Source organism: Girardinichthys multiradiatus, chromosome 8 (assembly GCF_021462225.1).
Source record: "Girardinichthys multiradiatus isolate DD_20200921_A chromosome 8, DD_fGirMul_XY1, whole genome shotgun sequence".
In the NCBI taxonomy this organism is placed as follows: Eukaryota; Metazoa; Chordata; class Actinopteri; order Cyprinodontiformes; family Goodeidae; genus Girardinichthys; species Girardinichthys multiradiatus.
Window position 1 is genome coordinate 21,080,697 of NC_061801.1, and position 20,825 is coordinate 21,101,521.

General features: G+C 38.1%; 1 protein-coding gene across 1 annotated transcript in view; it reads left to right on the top strand.

The window, feature by feature from the left end:
* The window catches only part of brinp1 (bone morphogenetic protein/retinoic acid inducible neural-specific 1), a 184,428-nt gene that overhangs the window by 127,547 nt on the left and 36,056 nt on the right, over positions 1-20,825 (top strand). Inside the window, exon 5 of the mRNA XM_047372154.1 lies at positions 10,109-10,214. Coding sequence (XP_047228110.1) covers positions 10,109-10,214 — 106 coding nt within the window. The remainder of the gene's footprint in view (positions 1-10,108; positions 10,215-20,825) is intronic.

Here is a 20,825-nt window from a genome sequence, read left to right on the forward strand (position 1 = left end):
ATAGTATAGTTATCAACACATTGGCTATGTCTGTCTGTACTATTTTATTCATTCAAAGAAATTCAACAAAATTTCCGATCCACTTTTTAAGGCTTTAAACCCAATAAAATCTAATTAATTTCTGAAATAAAAAAATAGTCTTTGTTTATTGTTAACCAAAGTAAAAAAATAAAATAAAGTAAGAAAATATTTATTTTTCTAGACTAAAGCATAGGGAAAACGTACCAAACTGTGAGTTGAAAACCAAGATACTTTCCGTACCCTGTTTTTGTGTATCGTTAAACCCCTAATATATATACAGACCCTTTCAGTAGACTAGAATATTGTTGAAAACTTAATTCTTTACTTAACTTAGCTAATTAGGTGAATGAGCACAAACTAATCTTTTCAAGCCTTTTTACTGAGGATTGTCTGCTTACAGCTTATGAAAATACGACATTTAAGATTAACACATCAGATCAATAACAAAAAAAACTTTTTTTATGACAGGAATGTGGGCTTTTTCAAAGGTAGGTTTTAAAGGTTGTTATTTTCAAAAAATACTCTTAATCTGACAAATAAGCCTCATTAGAACACATATTTTAACTATTGTAACTATTTCTATCTGTTATATTCTAACTTGAACATGACTGTATATGTTTTGTTTTTGTTTTTTTTGTGTTATGTCTGTTTTGTATTTGCAGACATGCCAAAAATGGTTGGTACACAATTTATTCACTGACTGATGTTTTTAGGTATTTATTTCTGGTAATTATGATGATTTTACACTTATACCCAATGAGAACATGACATTTAAGATCAGAATATCACCTCAGACCAATAAAAAAATGTTTTAATACAGAAATGTGGACTTAATAAAAAGTTTAATACCTGCTTAAAGATTGTTATTTTCAAAAGGTACTTTTAGTTTGACAAACAAGCCTCTCTTTGAACACATAAGCTATTAATTAAATATGACTGTATATACATATATATATATATATATATATGTGTATATATTCAAATAAATGTGATAATTAAATGCAATTATACATTGCAAGGTCAGTAGAAAGTCAACAGGTATTTAATACCAAACAAAAGGTTGAGTCAAAAGACTTGATAAAGTATATTATTCAAATATTATAAAAATAATACAACATTGAATGTTTAGTATTTCCTAGCAAAATCCAAATTATGCATAGTAAATTAAATAATTTTGCCAGGTTTACTTGACTAATTATGTCTTTATCAGACTACTAACGAGGCAGTAGGGGAGTATGTGAACATCAGGATAGACAGCGGGGTACGCAACAATCAGTCTTTGATGACATCAGACATCTGTGCAGACTCATAATAATCTTCCTCATTATAAACAAAATCTATTTTTTTATCAAAGAGAAATGCAAACAATTGTTTACTTATTATTGGTATCCAACAGGTTTAGCATACTGTGCGAGAAGCAGCAGTTAGAATGATCAAAATTCATTACAAAACATAATCAAGTTCTGATATAAAAATTGATGACTAAGGGGTTCTTGTTTAAATATCAAATAATATAGAATTATGACCAGTACTGACCAGTATTAAATCTGAGATGTGAGCCAAGCAGAAGTGGGCTTCAAGTTTAAAATTCTGTCCTCTGTACAACATCCTGCTGCCCTCCTCTTGATGGAATGACTTAATGACTGACAATATGCACATTAGCAGCCTTAATGAATCAAACATTTATCCTGAAAATGTTTCATACGAATAGTATCCATATCATGATACAGCATAGTATATTATAATATTTATGTTATTATGAATGGAAACAATACTATTTTTCACTTTGATATTGCCCTTGTATGTTGCCTTTTTTTAATGCACACTAGCTTTTATGCACTCAGACAAACAAGCAGGTTTCAAACTGGCCTGGCGTTACTTTGTAATGACATAAGACAGCACAGGTGTGTGGAGAGAAGGATTTTTGTAAATGTATAAAGTCTATTTCATTAAACAGAAAAATACATAAATACTAGAAATCATTCAACACAAAGGCAAAGTTTATATATACAGCTTTAAATATTATATTTTAACTCTTATTAAAGAAAAGTCTAAACACATGATTCTTTGTATGTAGAAAGATGCGGCTTCTCCTGCTGTGAACAATATCATCTCTTGCTGATAGAAATAAATGACATACGGTTGTTGTCTGTGTGCGGCTGAACTTGAATGCTTCAAGCTAGGACTCCAGCGGGTCGGGTCATTTAGAAATAAAATAAGATACTCAATGGAGTGTTGTAATGGAAAGAAAATGTCAATTTTACGACTGAGTGTTTTCCTGCAGGAATGTGTGATGATGCCGGAAAAAGTATGATGAGGAATTAACTGGGCTGTTTGTGCATATGGGCCTGTGTGCTATCATGACCATGTGAGCATGCATGTGAGTGTGTGGCTGACTGTGTAGGGCTGTTTCGTTCATGCATGATGTGTGATAGTAAATAAGTGTGGTTTCCTACATGGAAGGAGGGTGTGCTTGCTGCATCCACCACAAGGTCACATATTCATACAGTTACACTGGGCAGATTTACAGCAGCAATCAATATGCATACTTCCTGATGATGCTGCAGTGCTGTGGGTGGTAGTGATGTGCCAACCACAGCCAATGATTCTATCTCTTATTTCATACTTCAGTCCAGGGAATTTCATGCAAGGTGAGAAACGTAACATGTTTGGAGTATGACCTAGATTCATAAAAGAGCACTTACAAAGTTTAAAGCATTTTGCTTAGAATTGCACTTACCAAAAAAAGCTCAACAGATCTTATATGCAATGTTTCTTTAGCGTTGATACTTAAAGGTGCCACAGTTATAATAAGAAAGTAGTTTTTTCTACCATAATTAATTTGTAAAAAGAAAATGTGCTTCACATTAAATTTCTCCTCATTTCCTCTGCATCCCTGTAGTGCCACCTCCTTGTGAGACTGGCAAGAACACCATAACCAAATGCACTATTTATGAATTATCTCAGAAAAAAAAAATGTCCTCAGAGATTTTCCACGATCAGGGTAGGAGAACTACTGAAGAGCAAGCTTTTTCATTTTCTATGTTGCCATAAATAGCAAGTCATTAAGAAAATGGCAGGTGACGGACAGATTAGGAGAGGCACAGCAGAGAAGATGTGTAATGAAGACAGTTGAACCTTACGGTATTCGTCCCAGTCCCACTCATCTATCTTATTCCCTTCATCCCTTGGTTTGGTTATCTCATACAGCTTCACATTAGCTTTTTCAGTCTTATTTGTCTTTTAAGTATAATTGCGTCTTCGACACAAAGTGTCATGTGAGGTTTGGTTTTAGAGAATACATACTGCCAAAGATATTTTGAAAAACACAAGTAAGAAGAGACTGCTACTGACAGGTGCATGGCAACTTGCAGAAATAATTATTTGTTTACACAGTGCTGTAATTAGTTTGGCTTGTTTGTTTTTGCACACTGAAGAATCCAGTACATATTCAACCAAAGGTAATGGTGGTGCCTGATACATAAAGTAATGAAAAATCTCAATATTTTTTATATCCGTATACAAATATAGTTTAGTTTTCATATAATATAGAAGTCTATACCTGTTTCTTTACACAGTGTGTCAGAACAATGTAATTTCATATATATGTTGCACTCCATCAAATTACTTATTCTGCTCTGTGTTCATGCTTTATCAGCAGGCCAACGCATTTGTATTTTAACTTCTGAGTTTACATCTCTGTATTTGGGAAATCATAAATCCTAAGGATGCTAAAGAGAGTTGCAATTGGTCCTTTATTTAAGGTAGGTCTATAAGTACGTTCTTTTCAAATGTAGTTAAAGATGTAGTATAGTGAGCATGTGCTGTATGTTATTTGCTACATAGATAAATAGTCTTGGTCAGCCTGGCTAATTTGCCTTACAATAAAGGTAATGCTTCCTTCACTTTTCCTGATATTGCAACTGGTAATTGAGCTAGAGTTTAAATTGCTTGTCTAGCACGGACTAGCCAGGCCTTTCCATTAAGCGGCAGAAACAAAAGATCAAATGGGATGCATATTCTTAGAAGGAAGCAATATAATTTAGTTCTTAATTCCCATATAAATGCAAAAATCCAGTGCCCACACATATTTATATTCTAGCGGCACTGAGTGTATATATAAATTTTTTTTAGACTGAAAAGTTAGATAGATGAAGAAACTTTTCTAACATTGTGGGCTTTTGGGAATAAAACACTTCAACGTTACTGCCAACAGGACATACAGAACAAATGAAGAAAACCCTATATCTCATGTGCATTTTCTTTTATTTACCCAGTTAGACGTGATGACAGATGACAATTAAAGGGAATGTTCCAGAACAGTGATTTTTGACTGTGTGCTGTGATACATTCCCGGCCTGGTGGGATTCCACTGTTGTGTTCTGCTCAATAATCCAAATCCTTAAAGTCCCACTCGGCCCACTTCAGTCCTTTGATTGTTTCTTTTATTTTTATTGCGTTTAACTCCATTTTCATAATCTGATGCACTGCACAGCATATGCTAGGGAAGGAAAAGACAAGTGCCACATACTCTTCTCTAACAGTAAATCAGATTACAACTGCTTTATTCCCTAAAGCTGGATTTGTCTGTGCTTAATTTGAAATGGCAATTCTTTAAGATCTCTGTAGATAATGTTCACTCAGATGATCTGTACATAAATAAAAATATCAAAATGCATTAGCATTTTGATATTATCCACCTTCCTCCTTAAGAATAATAGTCAAGGTGTTCAATCAACCTGGTTTATTCGACATAACATTTGGATAAAAGTAACTAATTTAATAAGAGACAAAGCAAATAGTACTAAAAACAGTAATGTTGACAGCAATCCAGTTTTTTAATAACTTAATAATTCAGACCATATGCTTGTCTATGATGACTGCGAGGTGCTGTAGGAATTCTACTGGCCCGTTTGAGTAAAACGTGCAATATAGAATCATATTTTTCAGTAAATCAAGTAATGTTGTGTTACTGTGGTAATATTAAATTGCTTTGACAATCTCAGTCAATAATTTAGTCTTTTTATAGAACACTTTTCATACAAAACAGCAAAATGCTTTACAGATAAGTAGTGAAAGGCAAAAACAAAACAAAATGACAAAAGATTGCCAAAAAATATGTTTAAACAGGTTAAACATGGGGACAAAATATACAGAAAATTTATTGTGGATGTTTGTTTGAAGGATGGAATAAATGTGTTGAAAACACACTGAGGAAACACTAGCGATACACCCAAAAAATAGATTTAGAAACAGACAAACTAGACTACTTTAAAACTAGACATTAAGACAACAAACTTAAGCTAAGGTTTAAATTTAAAAAGAGACCATCTTAATTTCTAAAAGAATGTAGAAAATCAAGCCTAAAGGAGCCTACAAGTTAACTTTTGAAATATAAAAAAACATACTCACCTTCAGTCCTCAGTAAAACATCCTTGGACATATTTTTAACTAGTTCATGTTGGTAAGTAAGAATTTTAAAATTTAAAGTCTTTTTTTGAATACAAGTCTAAAAAGTCTTTTTCAGTCTTGTAAGCCCATTTGATCAAAGTCAACCACATTAAGACATCAGTAAATCTCTTCATGTGGATGTCTTTTTCTTACTTCTCTTGTCAACTACAATTTCCTTTTGGAAGATGGAAGGTAGCGTCATCTTTTCCTTGTCTATTCTGCAAAAAATTGCTCTGGGGTGGCCCCACAGATGAGGGCTGTAATAATACAATGATGTCTCACTGTTGGTTGTTGCTTTTACTTTAAATATTATCAAAATACCTTTCTCAAAAGATTCAAGAGATCTGGATGGCTTGTAGAATAAAAGTCATCTTGATTAATATGTGTGACTAAACCACTTAATCATTTGTATATCTTTGAAGGAATATTAAAATCAGTCCAAAAACAAGCAGGGAGCCAATGCAGAGACGTTGAATCTGCAGTGATGTGAACTGTTTTACTAGTCTTTATCAGCATTCACACATCATACTTTTAGAGCAAGTTTAGAAAAGCTATATTCTTTTTGGGAAGGCCGGCAAGCAGAGTGTTGCAGTAATATACTCTACAAGTGATAAAAGCAAAAGCTTCTGCTCTGAGTCAAGAAACATCCAAGCTCCGAGAACATTTTCCATCTTATAAAAATGTGTTTTTTGTGTCAAAAAGCAATTATTCATATTGCAAGTAAGACATTTTCAGCAACACTATTGGTTTTTCATTCAATAAAGATTCAACTTTTAACACTTCCTCCAATAACAGTAAATACTGTAATGCATTAATTCAGCTAGCTCATCAGTCCAAGTTAGGGGCACCTTTACTCTGCATTTAGATGTTCTATATACTATAAGTATTTTGTTCAACTGCTTTATTCTTTTTTTTCATGTGCCCAAAAGTAAGAAAAAAATCATGCTGAAGGATTTATTCAAAAGCGAATGGATTGAATATTATAATTATATCTTACTCCCAGAGAGTTTGGCCCTGTCTGTCATCTGCATCCCCACCCCCTCTTCAATCCCTCCCTCTGATAGCCTGATGCCAAGGGTAAGATATACATCTGTCTAATTTCTTGCTTGTCAGCCTACCATCTGGTACAGTATCAGCAATAAAGGCAGAAAAAATGGCATCCTACTTCAGTCTACCCCCTCATTCTCTCTCATTCCCTGTCTCTCTCTACCTCTCTGTTTCTCTCTCTCTTACACACACACATGCACTCGCACATACACATATAGTGTAGAGTTGATTAGTAAAGTTACAGAGGTCAAATGTGAAGATGGTGAAGATAAACTTGCTTTTTATTTATGGGCCTTATAAAAATGGAGGATTTCCTCATGACTGCAACTCAGCCGTCAATGTATTTGAAAAATAGATATATGTATATGATGTTTCTAAAGGCATTGAAAAGTTGGTATTAGGCAGAAAGTTAATGCAAATGTTTCATGCAAAGTCAAAAAAGAATAAAACTATTTTATAATTAAAGAGAATGATTACAATAATTCATCTTTGTCCTTTGTATTTAATCCCAAAATAATTTCTCATTTTCATCCAAAGAGGAAATTATGACGACCTACATATAAAAGGGTGAAAGTTATAACACTAACAGGATGATAGCTTTTACAGCTCAGGAGCTTTACAATGTCTTCCAGTTCATTATTTTTGGCTTCCAGTCATGCATTTGTAATGTTTAATTCATTGTGTCTGCCCTCATCAGTGTCATTTTCAGTCCCAGCAACCAACTATTTTCAAATAATAGGTTATGAACACAGGCATTGCATTAAATAACAAAGCAAACATCAGTGGCGGTTTTTTTAATGTAATAATGTGGCATCCAGTCCAGCGGTGTGCAACCTAATAGGTGCCACAATGCAAAAAGCTTATCTGTGAGAAGCATCTCAGACATGTTTTCTATCACTTATTTTAATGTCTAATACAGGTCCTTCTCAAAAAATTAGCATATTGTGATAAAGTTCATTATTTTTTATAATGTAATGATGAAAATTTAACAGTCATATATTTTAGATTCATTGCACACTAACTGAAATATTTCAGGTCTTTTATTGTCTTAATACGGATGATTTTGGCATACAGCTCATGAAAACCCAAAATTCCTATCTCACAAAATTAGCATATTTCATCCGACCAATAAAAGAAAAGTGTTTTTAATACAAACAACGTCAACCTTCAAATAATCATGTACTGTTATGCACTCAATACTTGGTCGGGAATCCTTTTGCAGAAATGACAGCTTCAATGCGACGTGGCATGGAGGCAATCAGCCTGTGGCACTGCTGAGGTCTTATGGAGGCCCAGGATGCTTCGATAGCGGCCTTTAGCTCATCCAGAGTGTTGGGTCTTGAGTCTCTCAACGTTCTCTTCACAATATCCCACAGATTCTCTATGGGGTTCAGGTCAGGAGAGTTGGCAGGCCAATTGAGCACAGTGATACCATGGTCAGTAAACCATTTACCAGTGGTTTTGGCACTGTGAGCAGGTGCCAGGTCGTGCTGAAAAATGAAATCTTCATCTCCATAAAGCTCTTCAGCAGATGGAAGCATGAAGTGCTCCAAAATCTCCTGATAGCTAGCTGCATTGACCCTGCCCTTGATAAAACACAGTGGACCAACACCAGCAGCTGACACGGCACCCCAGACCATCACTGACTGTGGGTACTTGACACTGGACTTCTGGCATTTTGGCATTTCCTTCTCCCCAGTCTTCCTCCAGACTCTGGCACCTTGATTTCCGAATGACATGCAGAATTTGCTTTCATCCGAAAGAAGTACTTTGGACCACTGAGCAACAGTCCAGTGCTACTTCTCTGTAGCCCAGGACTGGGGAATGCGGCACCTGTAGGCCATTTCCTGCACACGCCTGTGCACGGTGGCTCTGGATGTTTCAACTCCAGACTCAGTCCACTGCTTCTGCAGGTCCCCCAAGGTCTGGAATCGTCCCTTCTCCACAATCTTCCTCAGGGTCCGGTCACCTCTTCTCGTTGTGCAGCATTTTCTGCCACACTTTTTCCGTCCCACAGACTTCCTACTGAGGTGCCTTGATACAGCACTCTGGGAACAGCCTATTCGTTCAGAAATTTATTTCTGTGTCTTACCCTCTTGCTTGAGGGTGTCAATAGAGGCCTTCTGGACAGCAGTCAGGTCGGCAGTCTTACCCATGATTGGGGTTTTGAGTGATGAACCAGGCTGGGAGTTTTAAAGGCCTCAGGAATCTTTTGCAGGTGTTTAGAGTTAACTCGTTGATTCAGATGATTAGGTTCATAGCTCGTTTAGAGACCCTTTTAATGATATGCTAATTTTGTGAGATAGGAATTTTGGGTTTTCAAGAGCTGTATGCCAAAATCATCCGTATTAAGACAATAAAAGACCTGAAATATTTCAGTTAGTGTGCAATGAATCTAAAATATATGAATGTTAAAATTTCATCATGACATTATGGAAAATAATGAACTTTATCACAATATGCTAATTTTTTGAGAAGGACCTGTATATGCCCAACTTGTGGTGTGCCCAGTTAAAGCACTTTAATAAAATAGGGCTGTGAACCATAAGGGACTGACCATGCTGAAATGTCTGTCTGTCTGTCTTTTATTTTATAAGGTTTTATTTATTTATTTATACATTGATTTTCAGAATGGGCTTTGTCAACAAAATATGCGTAATTTATGCCACCAATCACCAATGGTAAAACGAGTTTGGTGAGCTTTGTCAAATTTTTGTTGTCGTTTTTTGGTTGTTTTATAGGTTGTACTGGTACCCAGTTTTGATTATTATTATAGTTTTGGCCACAGAAATTTCATCATTTCACTTGAATAATTGCCTTCAAGAATATTTTGATTTATTTTGCAAGTTTTGTGATAGGTACAGAGGGTTTTAGTGAAATTATTGTTCACTTGTTTGCTGAGTTTTCAAATGTATGCGAATCGTATACAGATCCTGAGCAATGATTTGATTTTTCTCAGTCATCCTTTAGAAAAAAACAAGTGGATTATTGAAATTTTTTTTATTCTCATTCAAAAAGCCATTTTAAAGAGAGTCTGAAAAAGTTGAAATATGCCACCACCACCTACATTAAAATCCGACTTGTACAGGTGTTGCTAAGAAACGAAATTGAAACTTCTTTTTATAAGTGAGTCAGTGTGTTTATTACATCAGTGGTGTAAAAAATTATTGTAGCTTTAAACTATATGGTAAAACTGCACAATTAAAGCTCTTTTGTGTGCAGGCCATGGGGTACCCATTTACTAGAGTGAGTGTAGTGCAATTAGCATGTATGAAAGGCTCTCAAAAAAAAAAGAAAAACATCTAATACTGTAACTGTTATGTTATACGCTGACAGCAATAATAAAGAGCTGACATTGTTAATGGCTGGGTAGTCTTGTGATCCTTTCTTTTTTGTCTTGAAATACATTTCTGCAACATAAGGGTAGTGAGAGTAAAAGTACATGCCCTGATGACAACAGGTCTGCTGCACATGGAAGTGCTTACTTCTTGTTGGATGTAATACACAGGCAGACACACCTACATGGACAGAATGATTATTGTTTTTTTCCTGTAATGCAGGTTTCATTAAAGTCCTAATTCTCTTGCAGGTGACAGAGACACGGACAGGGCCTCTGGGATGCAGCAGCTATGACAATTTGGACTCAGTTAGCTCGATCCTCCTGCAGAGCCCTGAGAGCAAGCTTCATCTGCAAGGTAAACAAATCAAAAACAGCACCATGCTTTCCAAGGATGTTTGACATCAGAGGGCTGCAGTCTTTTAAAATTAAAGGAGATCTATCTTCACACATGAGGAAGGGAAAATGGTTTGTTGTTGCTGAAGAATTGAATGTCAATGCATTTTTTAATTGGCAATAGGTTTGGAATAGATTTGCTCCTGAATCCTGAATTGTAATTGCCGTACAGTTTTCTGGTTATAGATGTCTGCTCATGTTCTAATGTGATTGTGTTGCTAAGTCTTTCTTAAAGCACTGATCAAAGACTGGCCTAAATGCAAAACAGTTCTTTCAGCTGTGCAAACTAATCAGAGCTGAAATCCTATATGAAGGTGTGGTGCATGTAATAAGTATAAAACATTGCTTGTCTTATCAAGTTAGAGCTACATTCTGATTTATAGGAATTTATTCAATACGCACATGTAAGTCACTGTCAAAGCCTGTCTCAGTCAGAAAAGTAAAGGAATTTGCATTTGGCTCACAAATTAGGCCTCACAGGATTTAAGCAACAACCTTTACTCATTAGCAGTAATGTTCTTTTACCCAACATTCTCATGTGTTGAACACTGACATATTTAGTCTATGAGAAAGAATTACATGTATTGACAGACACTTAGAGGGAAAGGAATGATGAAAGACCATGCAACTGTGGTCAAGTTTTTAACAGCAGTGATTTGTCCCTTTATGTAGTTAAGTTTACGTATGTTACTAAAACCAGTCCGAGAATCACATACTTTTTTTTTAATCCATACATCTCCTAGTTATTCTCTAAAGCAGTTTGTCAAAGAAACTCTTTTAGATCCTTGAGTGCCACTTATTCAAAACGCTCAATACATTTTTCAAAAAAATGAAAAAAAGAAAAAAAAATGCTTTATTGTCAAGCATTAAATGTATTAGCCTTGTGCTTCGAAGAATTGTTGGCACCCAACTGACAGATGACAGTTTAAAAAGTTTCTCTCCTTTTCTGTGATAATAGCCGTAACAGAAAGGAAAAGCTTCTTGAGTTGGTTTCCAGTTGAGGCTTTTCTGCTTGAAGCCAAAACATACTTGTGATTGAGGTGCGAGGATGAATGATAAGGGCTTGCCTTAAAATGCGTTTTTTAAGAGCAATTACCATTCCTGCCATTAATTAGAAAGACAGCTGATGGTGTAACTTGCTCAACGATGATAGTGCTCTTCAAAGTAATGCACTTCACATCACCCATGAAGAGGTATATAAACACTGAAGAGCTTTTAGGGTTTTTGCTGCCAAATAGATTTTTAATTACTTCCAGTCATTAAAACACCCGACAGTTCTGGATTTGGCATTAACGTGGATGTAAATGTTAGTCTTTGTTTGTGAGCCATGTATATATATATATTCTGATTTTGCAGTGAAGTCTGTGTTATGCCTTTAAAACTGTACATTTAGCATTACTTAATTTTCTTTACTCACATCAGTTAAAGGCTCTGATATGAACTCAGTTCATATTAGCATTATTATTATTATTTGTTTATTTGCTTATTATTTGTTTCTGTCATCTGCATTTTTTCTAAAACATGAACTGAGAAAAATACACTGGTTTTCAGTCAATTCCTTACCCCAAAAATGATTTAAACAACAACAAAAAAAAAACAACAATTATTTTTTATGATGTTTGGAAATGATATGGTTGATATTGTCACTTACACTTTTTTGGACTATTGGTTCCATGAGAGTATCAACATACCATCATATTAAATAAATTAGAATATGCATTCTGATGAGGCTCGTTTGTCAGATTAAAATGACCTTTCTAAACTAACAACCTGTAAGCAGGTACTAAGCATACTTTTCATTAAGTCCACATTTCTACAGTTTTTTTTATAGTTTGATGAAATATTCTAATCCTTAATCTCTTGTTTTTGTTAGCTGTAAGTGAGAAATCATCATAATTAACAAAAATATGAGCTTCAAAACATCAGTCTGCATGTAAATAATCAATAAAATGTGTTTTACTTAGTGAATTGAGTTAGTAAAATAAATTAACTTTTTTGTAATATTCAAATTTATTGAATATGACTGTAAATAAATATGATCAAAAACACAAATAAATCCAATTACTGTGTGATGCTTAGCAGTGCAATTGTCTTTTCTAATGTAACTGGAGTACTGAGGCAGCCTGTGTTAATAATGGATACATTTTATTTTTAAAAGCATTATCTTTGTTTGAGGGGCTCTGACTGTAATCAGTGACATACAACAAAGCTCTGCAATTAATAAAAAAAAAAAGACAGATAGATAGATAGATAGATACTTCTTATTGTTAATTATGTCATAGTAAATACCACAAAATATTGTAATAAAATGTTATTTCCATATTGCACATCCCTGGTGTTTATATGTATATGCTGCTTGTATTTGTAGAAATAAAAAAATCTTCTCTGAGTTAGGTCCAACATATAACACCACATATTTAAACCCGGATTTTTATAACAAGACGCCTTCATGAGGACAACAAAATCAAGGCACGTGATGTCGCCCGGTACAGCTGAGCCAGGGTCCCACCTGGAGCCAGGCCTGGGGTTGGGACTCGTCAGAGAGCACCTGGTGACCAGGTTGCTCCTTGCGGGACCCAGCCGGGCCAAACCCGGATGAGAGACACGAGGCCATCCCCCAGTGGGGACACCGCCTGCAGTGAGAACCATGAGGGACGCAAAGAGGATCGGGCAGCAAACAACCTCAACAGAGACCTCGATGACCCGATATCTGGATGCTTAGGCTGGCTCTAGGGATGTGGAATGTCACTTCACTGGGGGGAAAGGAGCCTGAACTTGTGCGGAAGGTTGAGAGATATCGACTAGAAATAGTCGGGTTGAGAGAGGTTGGACTCTCTTCTTTGCTTGCTGTGTTGGGTCAGGGACAGGTCTCTGACTGTCGTTTTGCCTACGGGCCGAGCGGTACTGCGGAGTCCCAGGCCTTCTTGGCGTCCCTGTTGGGGGTGCTACATTGTGGGAAACAACAGTAACAACTGGAGAGGCGTGATTGGAAGGAATGGCATCCCCGATCAGAATCCGAGTGGTGTTTCATTATTGGACTTCTGTGCTAGTCACGGATTGTCCATAATGAACATCATGTTCAAGCAAGGGTATTCATCAGTGCACTTGGCACCAGGACACCCTAGCCAGAAGGTCGATGATCTTCTGCTGGAAGAGGAGAATGCCGGACTGACTTGGCAGGCTCAAGTGTATAGTGAGGGTCTGCTGGGAACGTCTGGTGGAGCCCTCGGCCAGGGATGTATTCAACTTCCACCTCCGGGAGAGCTTTGACCAGATTCCAGGGGAGGTTGGAGACATATAGTCTGAGTGGACTATGTTCTCCACGTCTATTGTCTGTCGATGCTGCCGCCTGTAGCTGTGGCCGTAAGGTCTGCGGTGCCTGCCGTGGCGGCAATTCCTGAACCTGTTGGTGGACACCATCAGTAAGAGATGCTGTCAAGCTGAAGAAGGAGTCCTATAGGCTGTGGTTGGCTTGTGGGACTCCTGTGGCGGCTGACGGGTACTGTGAGGCCAAGCGTGTCGCGGCCTGGGCTGTGGCAGAGGCAAAACTCTGGCCTGGGAGGAGTTTGGTGAGGCCATTGAGAAGTACTACCGGTTGGCCTCAAAGTGATTCTGGCAAACCGTCCTTTGCCTCAGGAGGGGGAAGCAGTGGTTCACCAACACTATTTACAGTGGGGGTGGGAGCCTTCTGACCTCGCGTGGGGACATTAGCGGGCGGTGGAAGGAGTACTTCGAGGATCTCAATCCTGCCATCATGCATTCCCTGGTGGAAGCAGAGGCTGGGGACTCGGGGTTGGACCCTTTCAGCACCCAGGCTAAAGTCACCGAGGTGGTTATAAAGCTCAATGGTGGCAGGGCTTCGGGAGTGGATGAGATCCGCCCTGAGTACCTCAAGTCACTGGATGTCGTGGGGCTGTCATGGCTGACACACCGCTTCAACATTGTGTGGCGGTCGAGGACAGTGCCTGTGGACTGGCACACCGGGGTGGTGGTCCACCTTCATAAGAAGGGTGACCGGAGGGTGTGTTCCAACTATAGGGGATCACACTCCTCAGCCTTACTGGTAAGGCTTATGCCAGGGTATTGGAGAGGAGAGTCCGGCCGATAGTCAAACCTCAGCTTCAGAGGGTGTAGAGCTAGTCCAGTGTTCCACGGACGGGACGAAAACCACACTGCCCCTCCTGAAGCTGCCCCTCCTGAACTGCTCATCTCCTGTTCAGGACTGCAGTTGGCTGCAGGAGCAATTGTCCATTATAATTGGATGATAATAGCCTACGTTGGCCATTGCTGGGTAAACAGTTAAACACCCCCTTTTGAGTCAGTCTGCTCAGTCATTAGCTCAAAGTTAACCCTTCGGCGAAGAAGATGGCGAAAAGAAAAAAAGATGAGGAGGATCGTACATTTCAGGACGAATGGACCGAACAATTCACCTTTGTGGAGAGAGCAGGTTCTGTGGTGTGTTTAATTTGCAATGAAGAAATTCCATCGATGAAACGATCAAATGTAAAGCGGCACTTCGACACATGCCTTGCTACCTTTGCATCAAAATACCCTGCGGGAGACAGCAGAAAGAAAGCGTGCCAAGAGCTACTGAGCAGGGTGCAAGCTAGCCAGCAGCAACTCTGCCTGTGGACCCGTCAAGGGGATTACAATTCCGCTAGCTTTGCTGGATCTTTAGCAATAGTGAGGAATGGAAAACCATTCACAGATGGCGAGTATGCTAAAACGTTCATGCTGGATGTGGCCAATTAACTTTTTGATGATCTTCCGAACAAAGACAAGATAATCAAATGGATAGAAGACATGCCTCTTTTGGCAAGAACTGTGCATGATCGTACCATCATGATGGAGAAAATGCAAGTGAAGGACATATATGCAGCGCCGTTCTTTTCTCTGACTTTGGATGAGTCAACAGACATAAGCCATTTGTCGCAGTTCAGTGTGATTGCAAGATATGCTGCTGGTGACAAACCGTGCGAAGAAAGTCTTGCTGTTCTGCCAATAAAAGAGTCCACAAGAGGTTAGGATTTATTCAAGTCTTTCATGGAGTTTGCTCAAGACAAAAATCTACCTATGGATAAGCTTTTCTCAGTGTGTACTGATGGTGCTCCGTGTATAGTGGGGAAAAACAAAGGATTTGTGGCACTTCTCCGTGAACATGAAAATAGACCCATCCTAAGTTTCCACTGCATTCTACACCAGGAGGCACTTTGTGTTCAAATGTGTGAGGGGCAGTTTGGCGAAGTGATGTCGCTGGTAATTCGTGTGATCAGCTTTATTGTTGCCCGAGGCTTAAATGATCGCCAGTTTAAAACACTGCTGGATGAAGCTGGAAGTAACTATCACGATCTACTTTTGCACAGCAATGTGCATTAGTTATCAAGAGGGAAGGTGCTTTTGTAGCTTGCCTGAACGAAATCCGGACTTTCCTTGAGATGAAAGCCATCGAGCATCCTGAGCTAGCTGAAACTGAGTGGCTACTCAAGTTTTACTATCCCGTGGATATGACTGAACATCTGAATCACCTCAACATTAAAATGCAAGGAATTGGAAATACAGTGTTATCCCTTCAACAAGCTGTGTTTGCTTTGGAAAACAAGCTGGAGCTCTTTAACTTGGATCTTGAAACAGTTCGTTTACTACATTTTGAAAAACTGAGACAATTTAAAGATGCATGCACAGCAAGTGAGCCCACTCAAAACCTTGATCTCCACCAGCTAGCTGGCTTCACATCCAGTCCCCTACAGTTGTTCAAAGCATGCTTTTGAGAATTTCGTGAGCACACTCGTCTTTTTAAGTTCATCACCCATCCAAACGAGTGTTCACTAAACACAGCCGACCTGAGTTACATTCCTGGTGTCTCCATCAGAGATTTTGAAGCAGAAGTGGCTGACCTGAAGGCCTCAGACATGTGGGTGAATAAGTTAAAGTCACTGAATGAAGATTCGGAAAGAATCGCACGACAGAAAGCGGAGTTGGCGAGCAAGCACACGTGGACAGAAATGAAAAATCTTCAACCCGAAGACCAGCTGATTATCAAAACTTGGAAGGTGCTTCCTGTGACATACCACACACTGCAGCATGTGAGTATTGCTGTGTTGACCATGTTTGGATCTACGTATGCATGTGAGCAGTCATTCTCACATCTTAAAATCATCAAGTCCAAACTATAATCATGTTTAACGGATGAAAGCCTCAACGCTTGCATGAAGCTCAACTTCACCAAGTACCAACCAGACTACAAAGACATCAGCAAATCCATGCAGCACCAGAAGTCGCATTAATGGTATTATAACAACATTATTTAAATTTTAAATAACTCTCTGAGTCAAAAAGGTTCCCTTCCCCTGATTTAAAAGAATAAATTCAGAGGCTTATTATACTCACATTTAGTTGAATTCAGTCTTAAAATATATTATATGGCTCTTACTGAAATAAATTTCCAAATATTTTGCTTTCATGGCTCTCTGAGTCAAAAAGGTTCCCTACCCCTGTCTTAGTATGAGCTGTATTTTACAAAATAGCTCAAATTAATTTGCTTCTATCATCATAATCAATATAACATTTATTCACAAGATTAATTATGTGCCTTCTAGTTTATTGCACAAAACATTCTTGAGAGCATTAGGTTCACTGTTAAAATTATAGAGACTTTTTTCAATGCCTTTACTTAAACTGACTATAACCAAAAAAAAGTCAATTGTTCTATTCAAATTTTATATAGACAGGATAGTGTACTGCACCATGCTATCAGTGTGTGTGTTTGGTTGTTTTCCTTTGATCAAAGTGAACTTTTAATAATTAGACAATAAATTTAGAACTACCTCTGGACTTCACAGTGGTCCCAGCTTGATTGCATTTCATTCATATAAAACACAGTTAAATTTACTAACAGGTTTATTGTGGCCTCTGACTGCCCCTTACAGCCACTGCCAAAAAATAACAGCTTTGACAGTATTGTCCTCTTTGACTATAGAGCATAAATGGACTTTATAGACTTTCCCTTGAGAGAGATGGAATTGGATGGGCCCTGTGCTACTCTATAAAGCCATAGCAGCTCTCAGCACTTCTAATGAACACCCACCATGTGTCTCATTTACAAATGCCTATTGACCTTTTACCAGACAATTAGCTAAAATGCTAACTTTTGGCATTTAAACTGTAGGGAGGAGTCACATCTGGCCAGTTTGGATGATTACAGATCACCACCAACAGTATCTAATGAGAAAATATGTTTTATATGGATGATAAAATGTGTCATATTTACCAAAAACATGTGTTCTAAATTTTACAATAGATGTCAAAAAATAATGCAAAATATAATAATGATAAATAATAATAATAATAATACATTGAAATAAATATACTTACTGTATATTTGTTACAGAATTCCTGCCATCCTCTCTATTTTTTATAGTATAATAATAACACTTATAATGAAAATCATGTACTCCATGGTGAAAATATCTTTTGTGACCTATTGAATCATTTACTTTTGTAAAAAGTGTCAGGCTAATTTTGCGTTCCTATTTTAGAAATTTAGAGCACCTTCATGTTCATGAATGCTGCATTGTAAAGTTTCAAAAGCTTCACAATAATTTGACTTGGTTTTAATTTTTTGTTAGTAGTTTAAGTGAAGGAAGAAGGTAAACATTTTATAACTGATGAAAAAAACATTTGGATTAAGCAGATAATGAGATTTTGTGATATTTAGAGAAAACTTTCTGCTCGGAGAAACTGTGTTTACTGTGGCTCAAATAAATGTGCTTCTTCTCTCATCTATGTTAATGACTTTTTTAAATTTTACTCTCTCCCTCATCTGAGGCTCCGTTGTCATAATTTCTTACATTTCTAAAAGGAAAACTGGTATAAAAATTAATTTTCTTAGATTTTAATGGAATGGTAACCCGGTAAAAACACTTTTTTATTATTAAGCTGTGAGCTATCCCAACATTTCATAAAAATATTTTGACTAAAAATCAGACATTTTTCACATCATGATGCAGATCCAGCCAGAAGCTCACAGAGAGGGTTCCTACTGTTTTCCATCATGGCCAGGCCATTTAACTCTACCTTTAATTCAGGTGAAAGTCCCTCATAATGACCCTGATGATGCTCATTAGTGAATAAGTGATTAGCGCTAGCTTACAATTAGCCCATTCTGAGCCAGCTCTCAGGTTTAACGATAACTTCAGTGTGGGTTAAGCCGCTCTGCTTCCACCTGTTCCTGGGCGTACACACCTACCAGGCGCCCAGTCTCTGGTTGAGCCATCCACCCTATTTGATTTGTAGCCATTTGATGCACTCAGTGTAACTTTTCAGGTGATCAATGAGGCAGGCATGCTCCTATACTGAACAGGCGACTGTGGCTCAGTACGAAGAGTAGTCGATGTACCCCTGGGCAAGGCCCTTAACCTCAATTTGCCTATCGATCTGCGTATCGGTGTAGGAATGTGTGAGCGTTAGTGAGTGCAATTGGGTGAATGTGACTCTAGTGTAAAGCGCGTAGTTGCGCAGTCGCGTTATCGCGTGTGTCCAAACAACCACTTTTTGCCTTCTTTTCCTTTAGACTCATTGCCAGGTTAGGTAGAGCGGGCAGTGGTTATATTGAACACAATAGAAACAAATCTGATTGTTTTTAATAAAAATGTGAACTCTGTCATTTTGGGGTTTAATGCATCTTTTGAACAGACATGAACTCCTAAATGTCTTCTTTCGTGAGATTTGGGCCTGTTCTGAAAACATCTGGAGCCACAGAGGTTAAGGTGGCAAGTCTAACAAAGCACCTGGGTTCCACTGTATTGTGAAACTAGACTACATGCATCGCCATTCCTTGTGTCTGCGTGTACAGGCATGTGCGAGCGGCATAGAGAAAACTAACTTAACAATACATGTATATTTACCTTATTTTGATTTTCACTCTTTTTACAAGGTGTTGTTGTCGACCAACGGTGAAAAATAGCTGTCTGTCTGCTTTTGTGAGAGAACAACTACTCTCACCTGTGACTGAATCTAAAGTACAGCAAATTGTGAATGCTTAGTGGAGAAAGCGGGTTGGGTGATACCAAGATTTTGGGAGGAGGAGGGGGGTTACATTACCAGATGATGATGCTATTTCGCTGGCAAATGAAAATAAAAGAAAATCAACAAGTTTTTTATGCATTATTTATTTGTAAATCGGAGTGATGTTATTATATTGGGGGGGTCATATTGACTTGATCAGATTTATGGAGGGTTCATAACCCCCCTTACCCCCCTGCAAATTATGCCCTTGTAGAGAAATTTGAGACAGCTGTTATGTTCATTGGCAGACAGACATGTGATTACATTCAATGTTTTACATAAAGAAGAACTAGTAAAGTTAGGTGAGTACATCCAGTGTAAGTATATAATGGCTTAAACAAATTCAATTCAATTCAAAAATACTTTATTAATCCCAAAGGGAAATTAAATGCTGTTGTAGCTCATTATGAAGGTTTCTTCAAAGAGCCGTTGTAGATTCTGATGGCTGTGGGCAGGAAGGATCTCCTGTAGCATCTGTCTTACATCACATCTGAAGAAGCCTCTGACTGAAGACACTCTGTTGTTGTAGGACAGTCTCATGAAGAGGATGCTCAGGGTTCTCCATAATGTTCTTCATTTTATGAAGACTCCATCTTTCCACAATGATCTCCAGAGGTTCCAGAGGAGTCCCCAGAACAGAGCCAGCCTTCTTTATTAGCTTGTTGAGCTTTTTTAAGTCCCTGGCTCTGATGCTGCTTCCCCAGCAGATGATGGCAGAAGAGATCACACTCTCCACCACATATTTATAGAAGATATGCAGCATCTCGCTGCAAACACCAAAGGACCAAAGCTTCCTCAAGAAGTACAGTCTGCTCTGTCCCTTCTTGTAGATGCCTTCACAGTTGCATCTCCACTCCAGTCTGTTGTCCAGGTGAACACCAAGGTATTTATACTCCTCCACCACCTCCACTTCTTCTCCCATGATGGAAATAGTTTTTGACTTATTCCTGTTTCTCTTAAAATCTACAATCATCTCTTTTGTTTTAGTCACGTTCAAGATGAGAAGATTGTTTCCACACCATGCCACAAAGCAGTCCACCACCTTCCTGTAGTCAGCTTCTTGTCCATCTCTGATCCACCCCACAACTGCAGAATCATCTGAGTATTTCTGCAGAGGACAAGAGTCTTTCTGGTCCTGGAGGTCTGAGGTGTACAGAGTGAAAAGGAATGGTGAGAGTACAGTCCCCTGTGGTGCTCCTGTGCTGCTGACTACCTGGTTAGACTCACAACCCTTCAGTCTCACAAACTGTGGTCTGTTTGTCACGTAGTCTTTGATCCAGGAGAGTGTTGAGGCCTCCACCTGAGTCTTTTGGAGTTTCTGGCAAAGCAAATCAGGTTGGATTGTGTTAAATGCACTGGAGAAATCAAAAAACATGATCCTCACAGTGCTGCTGGGTTTGTCCAGATGACAGTGGGTTTGTTGAAGCAGGTGTATGATGGCATCTTCAACTCCAACTCCACAGCGATAAGCAAACTGAAGGGGGTACTGATAGTTTATTGTTTGCTTACT